Source organism: Schistocerca americana, chromosome 2, assembly GCF_021461395.2.
Source record: "Schistocerca americana isolate TAMUIC-IGC-003095 chromosome 2, iqSchAmer2.1, whole genome shotgun sequence".
NCBI lineage: Eukaryota > Metazoa > Arthropoda > Insecta > Orthoptera > Acrididae > Schistocerca > Schistocerca americana.
This window is the reverse complement of record NC_060120.1, coordinates 743188143-743208043: the sequence shown is the minus strand read 5'-3', so window position 1 is coordinate 743208043 and position 19901 is coordinate 743188143. Positions and strand designations below refer to the sequence as shown.

The following is a 19901-nucleotide window of genomic DNA, read 5'->3' as shown; positions in this document are numbered from 1 at the left end:
CTTAGTCACTAGTCTTTATTCATATTGTCACTAGAGTAAGCTAATTTTCTCATTTGAACTATGTTCATGATGTTACTCTGATGTGTGAAATGCTGCATGTGTGGAACACTGGTCCGATGTAAGAGAGGGCCTGATGGCCCTAATCTGATCAGGTTAAATAAATAAATAAATAAAATCGGGGCAGATTTCATTATCTGGGAGAGGGTGTCAGTTGAAGTTGTGTTGGGGTACGATATGGAGTTGGTGTAGATGGTGGGACATGTTTGTAAAGGCACAGTAGCATACTAGGTTTGGAGATAACAGGGAATACAATGGGTTTACTGGAATCTGGTTTGTGGATAGCAAACAATATGTTGAAGTGTTCAATGTGTGTGAGTCAGTGCTTTGTAGGTGTGGAATACAATGGGAGGTTGCAATCCATGTGTTCAGCCAGTTAATAGTTTCTGGTATAGTAACTAGGCAGAATGGCTGTAAATGGTAAGGTAGAAATCATGGAGGAAGAAGATGCAGTTCATTCATTCTATAATTACAGGGTTTGTCTGGAAAGTAATACACTGGTTTTTTCCCCCTCAGACAGTTTCAACCACTTAAAATTCTTTGAAGTATGACCTTCTGCATCAATATATTTTTGTCAGCACAATTTCCATGCATCATAAGCTTTTTTGGAACTCCTCAATTGGGATCCTCTTCAGGGAAGCCATCAAACGTAGCTTGCATGTTTGCCACAGACAAGAGATATTTCCCTCTAAGATCCCTTTTCAGCCAAGGAAACAAAAAAAAATTATACAGGGGCCAAATGGGACTGCAGGACAGCTGTTGCACCATTGTCACACATTATGAACCAGGTAGACAGGGACAACAAAGGCAGTGGGAGCTGGCACATTGTCGTTGTGCAGTTTCCATGATGTGCAGAACTCTTTTCATACATGGGAGACTCTGTGATTCAGTCTCTGAAGCATTGCCTTGTAAAACTGAGCAAGTCCAATATTTATGACATCAAGCAAACACTCATTTGATGGTATGAATTCAGTAACTGGTGCACACAAGTCACATGGTGATCCTTTTGTGATATTGTCAAGCGTCTCGGCAGGCCTTGTTGGCAACCTCCTCCAAACGTTCTCTAAACATCTTGAGCCACCTGTCTGACTGTGATCCCTGAAGACTTCCTTAAGAATTATAAAAGTTTGCAGCAAAGTTTTGTTCAGCTTCACACAAAACTTTATCACATAGTGTTGCTCTAAAGATTCCCCCAGTGTAAATTCAACATGACCACTGCATAGATCTTCACAGAACAAGCCATTCTGGGCCTCCAAGAGTGAGGAGGCAATTGAGCAACCTACTGCTGAAAAGCTAAGATTCCCATCCTCCCCAACTGGTCTGATTGCTCTGCGACATATGGCAGCATAAAAAAACATTGTGACACATTACTTTCTGGACACATCCTGTATTGCATGGATTTTGGAATTGTTGATCTAGAGCAGTCATTGGGTGCATCAGCACCTAAAATAGTTGAGGTAGAGTTGGAGGTATCATTGGGATTTCTATAGTGCAGGGCAGATGACAAGGAAGGCAGTGTCTTCAGCATACTGAACAAGGTGGATTGATGGAGGTAGTTTGGTCATATCGGCAGTTTAGAGGAGGTAAAGTAGAGGAGGGAGGACAGAGCCTTGGGTCACACCTGGAATAGGATGAAAGATATGGGAACTGAATTGTTAATAGTGACAAAGGATGAGTGATTAGGTAGGATGGATGCAATAAGGTGGACATAGTTAAGTGTATGTGTACTACTCTGGAGTCTGAAACAGAGACTGGAATGATATACATGGTCATAGGCTTTCTCCATGTTGAGCAATACAAAAATATTGGATTTTTGGCTGTCTGGCTGGTGGGACAGAAGGTGAGTGAGGAACAGGAGTTGATCATCAGAAGAGAAGTTGGGACAGAAGCCATGCTGGTTAATAGGAAAAAGTTTGTGTTGGTTCAGGTCTTGATAGATGCATTAGGAGAGAATGGATTCAAGCTTGTGGTCTTGCAGTAGCGTTCTTGCTTCCCACGCACAGGGTCCCGGGTTCGATTCCCCGCCAGGTCCAGGATTTTTCCTGCCTCGAGATGACTGGGTGTTGTTGTGTCATCTTCATCATCATCATTCATCCCCATTACAGTTGGAGGATGACAATGGCAAACCACCTCCACTAGGGCCTTGCCTAGTATGGCGGGGCAAGTCTCCCTCATCTTCCCCTACACTCCTCGGAGTATGGGACATCATCATCATCATCATCATCGGATTCAAAGACCTTATTCAACACAGAGGTGAGACTGATGGAGCAGTAAGAGGAAGTGTCAGTAGAGGGTTTGTGTGACTTGAGGAAAAGTAGGATTTTGGAGTTGTTCTACACTTCAAGACAGTAACCTGTAGAGAGGATCATGTTATAAAGGGTTGCAAGAGCGACAAGAAAGGAGAGGGGACATTCTTTTAGGTATTGATAGATGATGTGGTTCTCCTGTTGTGTTTTCTGTGAAGTATTTGTTTTGCTGTGAATGGTGTATTTAATTCAATTTGTGGTATGAGGCTGGATGTCAGGGGTGGAACAGTGGCATTTGTTTGTTCATAGATTGTAGGAAAAGATGGAGTATTCAAAATGAGGGTCTTCAAGAACTGTGAAGATGTCAGAAAGATAGGATACAAGGTGATCAGCTTCACTTCTGTTGTCAGTAGGGAATGATTGTTGTGTAGGAATGAATAGAGAGGGATGGAATTACTGTCAGTGAATCAATGAAATGCTTTCCAATACTTGGAAGAGTTAATTGTAGTATAGCACTGAACCTGGTGCATTTCTGGCAACATTCCCAGTGTGTTTTAGCATTTAGTAATTTCCTAGGTATATTTGTGTTTGCCAGAGGCATGTGAGCTTATCCTAGTCATGAGTCCATAGGGAGCAGCAGTATAAATAACTAAACGACATGATTCTCGAAGGAGGAGTAGAGCTTGGGAAAGGGGTTGGAGAGGGGGGGGGGGGGGGCGGTCACGCAAAGAGGATATACAGTCTTGGTAGAAACGTGGGAGGATATAGTGTCTGACAAGGTATGGAGTAGAAAATACATAGCATGAGGGACATCAAGTTGCTGGGAGGTGAGTGACTGGCTTCCATTCCAAGTATGTATAGATTCTCTGCAAGCATTCCAGTTGGTCCGTGAATAGTCTTCGATAACTTTTGGATGGATATTAGGTTGCAGTGCTTGGGAATGAAGTAGTATGTAGGCAATGCTGAGTAGAACAGGCAGGTGAACATTTAAATTTGAATAAAGGACTGCTGCTGTGAGGTGTCCCAGGAGGTTGGGAGATACTAAGATGACATCTGGAGAGGTGTTAATTTCAGGAGATGTGCTGCAGGATAGGTACAATGTCACCGTGGAGGGAGTCTGTAAACTGAAACCACTGTTGGAATTCTGCAGGCGACTTGCTGCAGATGTCAAAATAAGCAGCAATAATGTAGATGGGTAGTTGGGAAGTTATGGTCTACATGGATGAGGAAGTCATACAGGATAGGTTCATTAGGTCATGTGTAAAGTAGCACAAATAAGGGTTAAGGTGTTAGGTGGGAGTATTGTATAAGGTATGTGGCAGAAAAGGTGGCCAATTGCAACTCCATCACTGGCCAAGGGAAAGGGATTATCCATGTGGTGTAGGATATAGGAAGAGGTTCAAGTGGTGTAATAGGATTGGACAAAGGTCTCATTAAAAATGGAGGCAAGTATATTGTGTTGGGAAAGGGCATGGATAAATAAGGGTTTATTTGTAGGGAGGGAACAGATGTTTTGGAACAGGACATTATAATGCTGTTTTGCCATATAAGGGTCTAGGAATGGTTTGTGTAGGCGAGTATGAAAGAGGGATTAGACTAGGAGTCAAGGCATATGATCCTGGTTGTGGGAACAGGTGACTTGGATGTTTAGATGGAATATGGAGTAGGTGGTGACGGAGAGTTTTTGGAGGGTCTGTAGTCATTGAAATGGATGGATGTTTTGAAGTACCACCTTTATGAATTTTATATCATCTTCAGCAGTGGGAATTTGATGGAACTGGTGGGATGAATAGAATTATCGATGGGACAAATTGGGATAGTTATTTCATGTTTGGTAGGCTGAGGCTTGGCTTTGCATTTGATGAAACAGACAGGGTGGGGAGTCATTGTAGGTGCTGCAGGTAGGAGTGGAAGCAAGGGTAGTGTATTGTTTAATAAGACAAGAGGCTTTACAGTGTGGAAAAGAGGGATTTATTGCTGTAATCAGCTGTGAGGTGATCATTAGAATGGACACATTTTTGACAGAAGTAGGACTCCAGGTGATATTAGAAAGGATCTACTTTAGGTGGCAATGGAATATCAGAGCTCCCTCTTTGAGGAGATGATCTATTGTGGAGGCAGATTCTGTAGAAACATGGACAAGGTAAGTGTGGCCAAGGTCATTGTTAACGTGGAGGACTTACTGGATTTCTACATGATTTGTATACTTTATTAAGAAGTTATTTAGCACCTCAGATGAGACTGGAGTCACTTGCATGGTTCTGTGACTCTCTGAAATAGACTTTACTACCTCCCAGGCAGCTTTGCATTTGTTGGGAGACTTTTTGATGAAGATATCATTGGCTCTCCTCTTTGCTACTAGCATTTTCACCATATATACGGAGTGAATCACCTAAAAATTACACTGAAAACATTGTGGAAATGGAAAGTGCTATAGATGTGAAGTTATCACAGAATGGATTGATAGTCTGGGGCCCATATTATTATCCAATCAACAGATTTTTATAATACTTAGAAAGTGTATTTTTTTGTGCAGACATACACATTTTTAAATCGAACAATATCTACTGACATTAACAGACTAAAAGTAGGATAAATTCAGTGATGTTTGTTGCAGGATTCTAGTGTGGGCCATTTATGAGTTATCATATTTTGAAAAGTTCCCTCACTAACGCTTCTTCAATAGCTCTGGTTGCACACACTAATGAACGACACAAGTACATACACTAGTTATGTGGATTCTGACTAGCAAGGAGACAACTGACTGTAACAGGTTGTGTTCAAAATTACCACTGATAGCAGCAATACATGCTTCCAGTATGGCATGGAATAACTGCTGCACATGTGCTAGCATTTCAGTGGAGATGCCCGAGCAGCAGCAGTGATACGTCATTGCATATTATTGGATGTAGTTGGCATGTCCTTGTAGACAGCATATTTCAGCTTTCCCCACAGAAAAAAGTCAAAAAGTGTCAAATCTGAGAAATGGGCCAGACAAGATACAGGTCCTCTGCACCCAGTCCAATGATTTGGAAACAATTCACGAAGACATGCTGTAGTACTTTGTGCACTATGGGCTGGACAGCAATCATGTTGGTATCATAGGTTCCTCCTAGTCTGCAAAGGAACATCTTTTAGCATCCATGGAAGATGGTCTGTTAGGAGGCTGTGATACTTGTGCATGTTCAGTGTTCCATCTATGAAAAAATGGCCTCCACCTGACAAAACCAGCAGAGATTGTCAACAGACAAATAGTACACGATTTCATGGTTTACCTGGCCAGGATTGGTAAATGTGCATTTCATTACTAAATAAGATATGTGATGCATGTGGAAATTTTGGTCTTATGTCAAAGCTGTAGGTGGATCAAAACAAAATGTCCAGACACTCTGCAACCAAAATTGTATTGAAACAGAGGATGACAGACTAAAGGCCAAAATACTAAATGTCTTTTTCCAAAGCTGTTTCACAGAGGAAGACTGCACTGTAGTTCCTTCTCTAGACTGTCGCACAGATGACAAAATTGTAGGTATCAAAGTAGATGACAGAGGGATGGAAAAACAATTAAAATCGCTCAAAAGAGGAAAGGCCGCTGGACCTGATGGGATACAAGTTCGATTTTAAACAGAGTACGCAAAGTAACTTGCCCCCCTTCTTGCAGTGGTGTCCAAGAAGGGACGTCAAACAGATGTGCAGAACTATAGACCTATATCTCTAACGTCGATCAGTTGTAGAATTTTGGAACACATTATGTTCGAGTATAATGACTTTTCTGGAGACTAGAAATCTACTCTGTAGGAATCAGCATGGGTTTCGAAAAATACAATCTAGTGGAACCCAGCTCGTGCTATTCATCCACGAGACTCAGAGGGCCATAGACACGAGTTCCCAGGTAGATGCCGTGTTTCTTGACTTCCGCAAGGCGTTTGATACAGTTCCCCACAGTCGTTTAATGAACAAAGTAAGAGCATATGGACTATCAGACTAATTGTGTGATTGGATTGAAGAGTTCCTAGATAACAGAATGCAGCATGTCATTCTCAATGGAGAGAAGTCTTCCGCAGTGAGAGTGATTTCAGGTGTGCCGCAGGGGAGTGTTGTAGGACAGTTGCTATTCACAGTATACATAAATGACTTTGTGGGTAACATCGGAAGTTCACTGAGGCTTTTTGCGGATGATGCTGTAGTATATTGAGAAATGGAAAATTGTACTGAAATGCAGGAGGATCTGCAACGAATTGGTGCATGGTGCATGGTGGAAATTGAATCTCAATGTATAAAAGTGTAATGTGCTGTGAATACATAGAAAGAAAGATCCTTTATGTTAGGTTAGTGGTTTTCAATGTCCCGTCGCCAACGAGGTCATTAGAGACGGAGCGCAAGCTTGGGTTAGGGAAGGATGGGGAAGGAAATTGACCGTGCCCTTTCAAAGGAACCATCCTGGCATTTGCCTGAAACGATTTAGGGAAATCACAGAAAACCTAATCAGGATGGCTGGAGACGGGATTGAACCGTCGTCCTCCCGAATGCGAGTCCAGTGTGCTAACCACTGCCCCACCTCGCTCGGTGAAAGATCCTTTATCATTTAGCTACAATATAGCAGGTCAGCAACTAGAAGCAGTTAATTCCATAAATTATCTGGGAGTAGGCAGTAGGAGTGATTTAAAATGGAATTACCATATAAAATTAATTGTCAGTAAAGCAGATACCAGACTGAGATTCATTGGAAGAATCCTAAGGAAATGCAATCTGAAAACAAAGGAAGTAGGTTACAGTACACTTGTTCACCCACTGCTTCAATACTGCTCCGTACCAAGTAGTGTTGATAGAAGAGATAGAGAAGATCCAATGGAGAGCAGCACACTTCATTACAGGATCATTTCGTAATATCGGAAGTGTTATGGAGATGATAGATAAACTCCAGTGGAAGACTCTGCAAGAGAGATGCTCAGTAGCTCGGTACAGGCTTTTGTTGAACTTTCAAGAACATACCTTCACCAAGGAGTCAAGCAGTATATTGCTCCCTCCTACGTAATCTCACAAAGAGACCATGAGGATAAAATCAGAAAGATTAGAGCCCACACAGAGCTATACCAACAATCTTTCTTTCCACGAACAACATGAGACTGGAACAGAAGGGAGAACAGATAGAGGTACTCAAAGTACTCTCCGCCACACACCGTCAGGTGGCTTGCGGAGTATGGATGTAGATGTAGATCCTGTCATAACATCCATGTACAGAAGTTAACACGATTCTCATAATTGTTTATATGCAGCTGTTGATGGAAAGAAATATGGTACGGATGGAATCTATGTCAAAGGAGAATGCGTAGGACACTTGCCTGACTCATACTGCTTCCTCGTGTGATTGCAAGGGAGCTAACGTGCGGATCAACTGTAACAGCGACAAAAGACCACTAATTTCCCCATCTTCTGTTGCCACTTGTTTCTTTTTGTTACATTGTATAGGTTTTACCATAATTGGTTGAAGCTGCTGATAAATAATTGTTGAGATGGTTGACTTCTGTTGAGATATATTGCCACATACACTGTTACATGAATGAACTGCATTCCTCCTACACTCTCCATACAGCTTGAGCATGATGACAGTTATTTCTGCATTGGTAAATCCCAACTTACAGCTTGTATGTTACACACCAACAAAGCACTCAAGGAGCACACAAGTTCACTGTAAGTAAACATAACACAACATAACAGGGTGGACAGCAATCTGTGGCTGTTTGTCGATAATGCTGTGGTGTATGGTAAGGCGTCGAAGTTGAGTGACTGTAGGAGGATACAAGATGACTGAGACAAAATTTCTAGTTGGTGTGATGAAAGGCAGCTAGCTCTAAATGTAGGAAAATGTAACGTAACGTGAATTAGTAGGAAAAACAAACCCATAATGTTCAGATACAATGTTAGCAGTATACTGCTCAACACAGTTATGTCATTTCAACATCTGGGCATAACGCTACAAAGCGATATGAAATAAAAAGAGCATGTGAGGACTATGGTAGGGATGGTGAATGGTCAACTTCAGTTTATTGGTTGAATTTCAGGAAAATGGGGTTCATCTCTAATGAAGACCCCATATACGACACTAGTGTGACTTATTCTTGAGTGTTTGAGATCTGTGCTAGGTTCGGATTAAAGACACCAAAGCAATTCAGAGGTGGGCTGCTAGGTTTGTTACCGGTATATTCAAACAACTTTCAGATGGGCAGAGATGTTTTTGGAATTCAGATGGGAATCCCTGAAGGGTAAACAACTTTCTTTTCAAGAAACACCATGGAAAAAATTTAGAGAATTGGCTTTTGCAGCTGGTTGTGAAACAGTTTTACTGTTGCTAACATACATTGCTTGTAAGGACTACAAAGATAAAATATGAGAAGTCAGGGCTCATACAGAGCCATATAGACAGTCGTTATTTCCTCTCTCTATTTGTGAGAAGAACAGGAAAGGAAATGACTGGAAGTGGTTCTTTGTACCCTCCACCATGCACCGTACTGTGACTTGCTGAGTATCTATGTAGATGTAGACTGAGATTTGGGACTTTTACTTTGTTTTTGCTAATGAGAAAAGTGATCCTATTGTATACCTGTTTCTTCACTTCTCCCTTTAAGAAGAAACTTTGTAGAGTAAATTTATTTTGATTTAATCTTTCCATTTCAAATAAACAGCCATTTGAGCCGTGGCTGGCTCATGCTATGCATTGGATTAAACCTTGGTTGCTATTCTGTGTTTCGTCTCCCACAGTTATTGCGATTATGCTGTTATCCTCTCATTCTGTGGATGGCAGCAGTGGTGCGTATCAATATCTGCACCTTGGACTATCTTTAGCCTTTGCAGTTGGGCTGTGTGCGGACAGTTGGCCGGTTGGCGTTGAGCAGCGAGGAAATCTCCGCGGCGCGTGGTTTGGCCGGGCCCACTGGCAGCCTCTATGTAGTGTCGGAGTCTTTGGTGCTATTCCCATTGCTATGGGGTTCGTGGCTCACCAATCCTGGACATGAAAGTTGAGTTTTGACTTAATCTACCAGCAAGTCACGACTGTTCACATTGTGTCATTTGGAGTTCATTGTTGGCTTTTGGGATATTCTTGCCAGCAGCAACATGTGTTTTCAAGTTGGCAAATTTTAGCCACCCTCCAGTGGAGTTTAACTGTACTTGGTTATATGAATTGAAGAGCACCAGTGGAATCTTCTGCCTTGTGGCCGTTAACATTCCAGTTACCTGCCGTGGCCGTTGATGTAAATTCATGCAGTGTGTTTTCCTTATTGTGTTGTCACTGTCCAGCATGGTGTGTAGTTTGACAGCTCAATGTATAATTGGTTGTGGGTGCAAATACCTTCTAAGTTGTTCCATTGAACTCCCTGCTGGTTGGGTGAAGCAGAGGTTACCGTGTCAGTGGGTCCGCTGACTGTTTGTAGGTTGGGTTGTCGTCACATCGACAATGGTTGGGCCGACTGCCTGTCTCACCTAAGCAAGCGTTAGTGTTTGAATTCCAGGCCGACCCTCGGAACTTCTGAGTGCCCTTGAGTGTACTGCCTTTTCTTGTTTGTTCTTGTTGTTTGTACTTGTATGGCTTCTAGCTGATTTTTAGATTAAGGTTGTTTTGCCCTTAAGGCATCAGATGGTTTGGGCCTTCAGCCTAATTTAAGGACTGTTTTATATAAGGCCTTTGGCATTTTTTAAATTAATGTTATTGAGTCTTAAGTGTTTGGCCTTCAGCGGATTTTGAATTTAAGTTTTTGCTCTTAAAATGTCAGATTCTTTGGGCCTTCAGCCTAATTAAGAAACTGTTTTAAGATAAGGCTTTCCCTTATAAATTCCTGATTTTGGTTGAGCTTTAAGTTATTGGCTTTCAGCTGCTTTTAAACTAAAGTGATCTTGCCCTTAAGGCATGAGATTGTATGCCGCATTTAGCCGCTAATTAAGTTCCAAAACTAAAGCTGTGTTTAAAAAAAAAAAATTCTTGGCTCTTGTAATGTTTGATCAAATAAAAGGTTGTATGTTCGAGTGTAACTGACAGCCGCTTATTTTGGCCCCTTTCCACAACTTCAACTACCTGTCCTGTCCTGCGGGTTTAGCAGGGCGTCTCATCATTCTTTTGTTTTCATTTCTTAATTCATTGATAGTCTGTGTCATATAGTGATTCATCGCTTTAGCTTTTTAGTTTAGCTGTTGTGCACAACATCTTTAATTGTTATAAAGTGGGTTGTTATATTCATTTTATGGCTAAGCTTCAGTGTAGTTGCTAATGTTTTGTCACATGTACAGTATATTGCTTAGGATTTTTTTTCATTCCTTTGAGTTCTCTTCACAGTTATTAATGATGCTTGTTGTGTTATATATTATGTACACTTGTCGCTAATGTATGTGCTTGAATGGTTGTAATTAAAGACCAGTTACTCACAAACATCCAGTGTGGACTTAATTATTGTATGACTGAAACTTGGTAGATATTCTAATGCATTATCCTGGAAAAACAATTAGCTCTGATTTTGCTCGCCAGGTGCAAATCTGATGCCATGATTGCAAGAAAGAGTTATTGAAATGTCTCCTTATGTGTGGGTTAGGAACGACCCATGGGCAGAGAAGCTCTAAGAATAGAGAAAGGCATGGTATTGATTTTATTATTAACTGCAGCTTACACGATTTGTTCAATATGAGTTTGAGAGATGCTGCATCTGTAAAACAACGTGATCAACAGTTGTTCGAAGCAGTTCTGGTGGCTTGTGAGCAATGGGTTCCTGTATACTAGCCTTCAGATCAGGTATAGATTGAACACGACCCTGCTAAACACATTCTTTTAGATATCCCTGGACCTAAAAGTCACCCATGGGTTCAGACCTGATGATCTTGCAGGCCATGCATTTGGAAAACTTCTGGAGAGAACATGCGCTTGGAAGATTGCGTTACGAAGACCTTTCATTGGTGAACGACATTAGGTATTGCCCCATCTTGTGTGAAAACAATAGTTTCCATACAGTTGAGCCAAAGCAGGAATGCTGTACAAGGTGGTGTCAACGTGCAGACCTCACGATACACCTGAGAGGTTCTCTCGGTGTAGTCTCTTCAAAGAAGAAACGCCTGAGCATAAAGGTGCTTGTGAATCCACTTCATACTTATATACCTGATTAAAGCTGTATCTTGTGCATGATCAGAAGTAGCTAAATAAACTGACGGAAACTGTATCCTGTGCATGATCAGAGGTAGCTAAATAAATCTGAATATTAGTGGTGTGGGCGGCAGCCGAAGCGGTGGCGAGGACGACGGTACCGGGCAGAGGCGGAGTTGCGAGAGATTAGCAAGCGGCCGGCGACAAAGTGTCGCCATGGTGGCAGGGGTGACTGTAGAGCTGTCCAGGACGATGGGGCGGTGATGACAGCGACGGAAGACGATGGCGACGGCGGTGACAACGTGAGAAGGCGGTTGCAGGAACACGGAGACTAAACAATGTGACGAAGGCAGGAAACTGCGAGGAACACAGTAAATGACAACAAGCAAGGTCGCAACTATTACACTGATACTACAGGGTGCCTCTAGCCAATCTAGCTGACATGAGCAACGAATGAGGTGGAGGACAATAGGGAACAGCTGTCAATCTAGAACTAGACAGTTACTCTAGCCATTCTATTTGATGATGTGAAAGTGTGTGATTCCAACCACGGAATACCAATTTTTGTAGTTAACATGCGTATATTTACTGTAGCTCTACTAGTGTGGGAGTATGAGATTCCGACCACGGATGACATTTTCGTCGTTAAAACAGAGATATTAAACTTTCTGGCAGATTAAAACTGTATGCTGGAGCGAGACTCGAACTCGGTACCTGTGCCTTTTGCGAGGAAGTTCCGAGTCTCCGTTCAGCACACAGTTTTAATCTGCCAGAAAGTTTGATGTCAGTTTACACTCTGGTGCAGAGTGAAAATTTCATTCTAGAGACATACAAAAACTTATTGTTGTTCTACTACCGTAGGAGAGTGGGATTTGAACCCGCAGATCATCATTTCGCTAGTTAACACGCAAATATTTACTGTGATTCCTCTTGCTTTTATGTCATACAAACAATACGTCACTGAATGCACTGCATATGTTTGAAAATCCTGCCATGCAGCTTAGTTGTACAGAACGCCACACGGCGCGCTAAAGACGCCCACAGAGAGTACTATGTATTTGGTGTAAGCAATTTTTTTACAATTCCCGTTGCAACATCTTTGGTGTGGAAGAAAGCTAATGGTTACGTAAAATTATTTCAGTTTTTTATGCGTTTGTTTTTCTGATGTGGAAGGAATTTGATTCCTTAAAAATGAGTACTTCGTCGCATGTTCCCGATACGTTTAATTTAACAGGTGAGCTGTGATGAGGAGTCTACTGACATAATGTTCAACGCTAATGGCATAAAAGCTATTGATCAACCCCTTTAAACCTTGTTGTTCTATTTTAAACACTCTGTTGTCAAATCTAGCACCCTTTATAAACTTAAAACCCCAATACATTGTTGTGTATTACGTCTACACCAAATACTGAAATTTGTCCGTGACATACAGCTGATACTTGTCATCCACTCTGCAACTCGTTCTTGGAAGTCATCTGTCAAAATTGCGGAGCGTGTAGTCTGTTCTAAAATTGTTCAAAGCATTTGTTTTTGGATACGAATTGAACGTTTGATGATCATATTGTGACCCCCAAAGTTCGTTATTAATGTACAATAAAGAACGTGCTGAATTTCTTAGCTGTCATAATTTGAGACAAATGCAATGTTTGCATTAATCTCTTGAATAATATTTCATATATCCTTTGCAGTCCATCTGTAAGCGAAACGTAAAATATATATATAGAGTTTTGAAACTTCTGATGGTATTGTTCTCTTTGTGATTGAGATCATACAAATACTTTACATTTTTTTGTCATGAGCCATTATTATATAGAACTTTCGATCCTAAATAGTAACTCATCACACTGTATTTTACTGTAATAGAGAACTGTAATAATTTGTCGTACATCTAATCCACAACTTGCTCATCCACATGTTTGTGCAGTTGTTTCAAAAGTAGTAGGTATCCATGAAAAAGACATATTGTTATGCACGATTGTAAGTATTACACCAGTGTACTAGATGACATTTAACTAAAAGTATGGGTGTTATTTTGATGACATCCTTATTAAATTTGTCTTTAATGCCTGGTGTCTTTTGACACATGAAACTAATCACACTGGTTAATAAAACAAAAACAAGATCCCATATGTCAGCAAGTTATCTGAACCAAAGATTGATGATTGTGCTACATGTAGAGGCATGTTGTAAGATTGGGCCAAAGTGACAGAGTAATTGGGCCCTGTATTTTTTGACAGAGTGCTGTTTGTTTTCTTATAAGAAAGACTGACAGTCTAGTATTTAAAACTATGTAGCTCTTTTCCATTTATAATTATATTAAAACCGAAAAGCACATATGAATTGAAGTAGAAACCTGCAACTTACATATATGTTTATGTAAGATATTAGATATTATTGTCATTGCTTGAAAATTAATTTATTGATGTTGGGGTGAAGGACATGGAACTATTCAAAGTTCTTTCTCCAACAAGATGTGTATTGCTTGTGAGTAGAAAAGAGTGAGTGTTAATGCATAGAAGTGTAGACTAAATGTGTCATCCAATAAGAAAAAAAAGACACACATATCTGTATTACATTAACATGTTAACTGCCATGTCACTGCTGGCAGTCACAGTATTACCTGGCACATTGTGACCACAGCTGGACATGCAGAGCCTCAAACTAATGCTGTGTGCCTGGCCTGGCCTGGCCTGGCCGTGAAACTTCATCAATAAGTGTGCAGCAGTCATTGTGTTACACATCTCCATCATAATTAAGTCACTGCTATTCAAAAAATGGGGACTGGTGTAGCAGGGGATACAACCCGTCGGCTTTGGACAATGACGTCACAAGTCGCCAAACGAGAAGCGATTCTTCTTAGTGTTGTAGCTCCCTTCAGTAGCTGATAAGTGTTTTTTGGCTTTTTTTTTAAAAAAATCTCACGAGATAGAATAAACAGATCCACTTTATTAAGCAATCAGTAAAAAAACGAAACTGAAACATAACAGCAAAAGTGAAAATGGTAAACTGCTCTCTGGCGACTTGTGACGTCATTGTCCAAAGCCGACGGGTTGTATCCCCTGCTACACTAGACCCAAAAAATGGCCAGTCTCCCTGTATTTTTTCCTTTTGTAAAATGAGTTGCTAAACCAGATATTTGTAAGAGATATATAGCTATAGATGATGAATAACAGAACCATGTCCAATTAAACTGAACTTCAGGCAATTCCACTAAATTTTATATTGTATGTTCATTTAATATATTTTTTAAATATAACTGTTTTTGTCTCTAGGCTTATCCATGACTGTTTACTACAACTGATAAGTCAGGACAATTAGAAAACTGTAACCACTCACTGTTTATAATTTTTAACTTTTAAAATCTTTTGCAAAGCTGTTGCTTCACCTTCATGTGATACGTCATACATCACAATTCCTTTTTATAGTATGTAAGCTTTAGTCTTTTGCTACTAAAACCTATATGGCAACAGTTACTGTCACTGTGACCTTAGAAAAAGTTTAAGTTAAAGGTACTCTTTTGTTAACATTCTGATTGGCTTGGCAACAGGCAAAGAGGAACAGATATAATGTCTCTACTGTTGAGACACCTTATTCTACTGGCATCTTTATCAAATTGTCTTTTAAGCTTTGTTTTGCCAGTCTACACCCAAAAATACTTTAAAAAGTATAAACAGGTCCTCAACAAAATCCTATCAAAATCAAACCAGACCTCAAACTATAGGTATATTGCAAACTCAGGTAGTATCAGTGTGGCCTTTTCTGAATTTGATGCTGGTACCATAGGAACCAAAGCAAAATGGGCACACTTGAATACCTGCAGCTAACTGAAACAAATTTCAGATGGAGATCAGATGTTTGAGTGATTTAACCAGCATTTTTCAAAGATTGTTGATAATCTGTTTTGAGGAATCATGCAAAACTGTTGTTCCCAATGTCACACACATTATTTTTTCTGACCTCGGTAACTGGAAAAAAAGTATTGAAATTGCAAGAACCACAAAATCTTATTCGTGTAGAGTTGATGATGTTCCAGATTATTTATTGAAAAAGAATAGTTCTGTGTCAATGTTGGGCATACTGTATTCGAAAACATATTGACAGAATGTAATTATGTCGCGACTTTGCTGCAGTATAGGAATTTACCTGGCTTTAAATGTTCAGCTGATGCCAGCATATCTATCCGGTTTATCAACGACAGCGTGATCCCCCCCCCCCCCGAGAGGATTTTGTATCTGAACAGTTGTTACAGCATATATTTCAGGTGGTGTAACTGCTGGTACAACCAATAGAGATGCTTAAAAATAAATCACAGCATTTCTAGCTTTTGGAACTTTTTCATGGAAGATAGAGGTGTTGTCTGTAGACAAATGAGCAGTTTTGTGTTTGTTTGTGTGTGGGAGGGGGGGATTAGGTCACTCAAACCTCACACTAGGAGTAATCCACTTGGGTTTTGCTGAACCTATCCAGGGCATTATATATCAGAATGAGAAGAAAAATCAAGTGGGTTAGTAATGATCAGACTGGATTGGAAGAAGAAAAAAAAACCTGTCTGAGAAGCAGTTGTAAAGGTTGGCAAAAGAAAAAGAAAAATAGAGAAAAATTAAACTGAAAGAAGCTTCTCCTGTTGTGATGAACCAGATAATCATGTGAAACTTTTGGAAAGAAATGACTGAAATTCAGAAATAAATAAGTTATTTGTAAGTGAGCACACAGTATAAAGGAAACGGCAATTAAAAAGAAAGCCTGGCATGGAAACATAAATAAGGATGCTACATTACTTACCTATAACCTGCTGCAGAAATCACTAAGGATTTTTCTGCAGCAGGAGTAAAATTATAACAGCGAAAGCAATGATCTTAGAATTTGCCTTTTAACATTTACATCTGGATGAAAATATAAACAATCTGTACAGCGTACTGAATTGAATGAGTGTAAAATTCAGCATTGTAATTATAAAGAAAACCAGTAAAATAGTTTAGAGTCAGAGAAGAAGTGATAACTCGGTCAGGGGGAAGAAAATAGGATGAATTTTGCTGTTTTGACTGTACACTTTTTCAGACCCTCGCTAGAGTTAAACCATTAAAATGGCTTTAGAAAATTTATTTTCAGTTCGCGATTTGCTGGAAGTTAGCAAAGAATAGTGTGTAAGCTATTGGGGGGGGGGGGGGGGGGGAGGGGGGACAGAATTTTTAATAGAAAGTAGTACAAAGGTACACGTGATTTAACTCATCAGCAAGTAAAAGGTAAAACTGCCCTCAGTCTGCAGGTAAGTTTGAACTCGAAGGCACTTTACTTGTCATGGTCTTGACAAAGGTGGTGTGCATTTTGCCTTCCTCTGGTTTTTGAACTTACATAGTCTGGTATAGAGGGACCTGCAGTTATTTTCACATGTACAAATCATCAGAGTTGAAAGAAGTGGAAACCGATGGAAATAATCATCTCACTGACATCGGATCAAAATCCAAAACATTGGAGTTGAATTATTCACTTAGAAGTATTAGTAACAAGTCTGCCTTTAGAGAGATGTTGCTTTCCCCAAGCCTTTCTATAATTTATGATGGGTTTACTGTGTAACTGTACATTTAAATAACTGTGAAATATGAGTATTATGTTTGGTGTAGTATTTCTGTTATCTTCAGTGTCTGAGAAATGAAAACTGGTGAGGGACTGATTTTGAATTTAAATGCATGCTGACAAGTTGTTTGGTTTTGTTACAAAATAGATAAATGGACTGCCAAAATTGGTGTTTTTGACAGTCAGGTGAGTCATTAGTGAAAATGTTTCACTGCATTAGAAACTTGAGGAATGCTTCCCATCTAATTATAATTTGTGTATAATATTGTGATTATGAACCATATAATATCACTTGTTCCATACTGTCATAAGAGCAAACAACACATATCCCTTCATCTACTGTACGTGAACCTCAAGAAAGTAGATAAAGTATTACCATGAGTATTGGCCCTTATTGTGTAGGACATTTGAAAGACATCTGTGTGAAACCTTATCAGGTCGTTTGTGATATACAAGACCAGATTTTTTTATATAATAGGGAACACATATCTGTCCCTTATACTTTGTTATCCTGGTTTTCTATGGCTGATGAAGCAAGGAGTGAGCACAAAAATGACCAGTTCTTCCATGCTAATGAGGATGGAACAAATCATAAGATTCAATGATAATTGCAGAATAAAAAATTGATGCCAGTTAATGAAATAAATATATAGATGTCAGTGAGAAAAAAAAGCAGATAAAACGTTGCTGTCAGTTAGTATTGAAGGAATGAACAATGTGACAAACTTTAAGAAACAGTATAGGATTGAATTAAATTGGAACAGCACTTGCTAAAGAAAATAGAAGCAAAAAATTAACTTCAACACAGAAAAGCAATCCTTTGTTTCCGTAAAAATGTTGCAGAATGCAGTGACCACTGGCTTTTAACATAATACTAGAACTGTATTTGAATATATTCAAGTTGGAGTTATCTTGTCATATCAGAAGCAAAATTTATTCCTATCTTCACAGAAGGAAGATATATGAATGTGTCAAAAGAAAGGCACTTTTTTAAAAAGATTGATAAACTTTTTTGTCGTACATCTGTAATTGTTTGATTATGCAAGGTTCTAAATAGTTTGATTTTTGCTTTTGGTTGTTACCCCAGTTCACATATATATCATTCAATGAGTTACAATTAATGATGTTGAATAGTTAATGTTTTTCTGTATGTTATTACATTTTGTTGTTTGTACCAAAGAAGTTCCGTGTTTCTTTGGCCTTCTTGTGTATTACCTGATAGTTGACTCTCTTTGTCCACAAAATTTTAAGTGTTTGGTTAATTCCAAAGCTGACATGTTTTTAATATTGTTAAGTTTCATTATTTAAATGCTAACATTTTAGGTTAGGCATTGCCGTGACTGTTATTCATATCAAATGACACAACAAGTCTACCGATACCAGTCACTGTTTATTTATCTCCATGACACGTTTTGAAGGTATAAACCTCCATCATCTGGTGAATTTACACACGTTAGTATGAAGTGTGTGTTGTGTTATGATTTTGAGTTAACTTGTGGCACTGTCTACATATTACATGTAAACTTATGATGGGGAAAGGAACCTGTGACCACTGGGGACAGAGCCACAAGTTAGCCCAAAATCGTAATGCAATGCAATACACACGTCATACTAATACATGTAAATTCACCTGATGATGGAGGTTTAAACCTTTGCAATGTGTCTTGGTGACAAATAAACAGAGACTGGTAACAGTAACTTGAAGTTTCATACTATCTAGCATTTTTCAACTGAAAATCTATTACTTAAAAAAATGAAATAAAAAGATGAAAACATTTAAATATCTTTGCATGCCTTTTTCTTTGTCTTTGTCTGTTTTTCAGCATACTCCCACAACAGACAATTTAGCTCATCATTAGTCTTCTAGATATTCTTATTAGCTTTTTAATTAGGTACCATTGTGAACAATACTAGAGGCAGAGCGTATCTGTCTTGCACATCCCTCTTTAATGGCAAAAAATGTTGATGTGCCATTTGCTCTCCATATACATTTACAATTTCTAGTGAATTTTAATTTTGTTAGCAAATTTTTACTATTCAGACAGTTTAAGATATACCTTCAACTTAATCCAAATTCTTTCAAAAACCTCAAAAACGATTCTCAACATTTCTTCACACGCAGTTACTGGTGATGAAAGATCTGTAGGTCTCTCTGTATCCACTTTGTCATTGTACAGTTGTGATTCAGTTATAAATCAGCATCACAGAGAACAGTTAATATGGGAATAGAGCAGAAATCATAAAAGACAAGGAAACTGGATAATATTGGTGGTTATAATCAAAAGTGCAGCTACTCACAGAGATCCGGTGTGGGGTATAATTATCAAATGGCAGTGAAACTTGGTAGATATTCTAATGCATTAATTCAGAACCCATTTACACTGGAAAAACAATTCCAGTTTTGGCCACCATGTGCTAGTGTGGCACTGTGAATGCAAGAAAGGTGTATAGAAATGTTTCCATATATATCATCTTCGGAACAAGATTCAGACAGAGGAGGTCAGACAAGTGAGAAAGCCCTAATGATGATTTTATTATTAACTGCCACTTACACAATTTATTTAATATGAGCACTGTAGACAGTGTCAAGCTGCTACATCCATAAACTGACATGAACAACAGTAGAATCAACAGTAGAATCTGAGCAACATGTTCCTGTATATTGGCCTTCAGATCAGGTAGAGGCTGAACATACCCTGGTAAATGTATTCTTTTAAGTATGCCAAAAGTCACTTGGATTCAGATCTGGTGATTTTGCTGCCATGCATCTGGAAAGTATCTGGAGATAACATTCTGTGGAAGGTTGCATTAAGCAGATTGTTCATGAATGACTGACATTTAATGTTGCACCATCTTGTATGTAAAAAGTGGTTTCCACACAGTTGCACTCTTCTAAAGCAAGA

General features: G+C 39.3%; 1 protein-coding gene across 1 annotated transcript in view; it reads left to right on the top strand.

Annotated features, from left to right (window-relative positions):
• The first annotated feature begins 12520 nt into the window (after positions 1–12520).
• LOC124594848 (cytohesin-1) overlaps positions 12521–19901 on the top strand; it is a 210495-nt gene continuing 203114 nt past the window's right edge. The window contains exon 1 of the mRNA XM_047133305.1: positions 12521–12658. Coding sequence (XP_046989261.1) covers positions 12589–12658 — 70 coding nt within the window. The 5' untranslated portion in view covers positions 12521–12588. The remainder of the gene's footprint in view (positions 12659–19901) is intronic.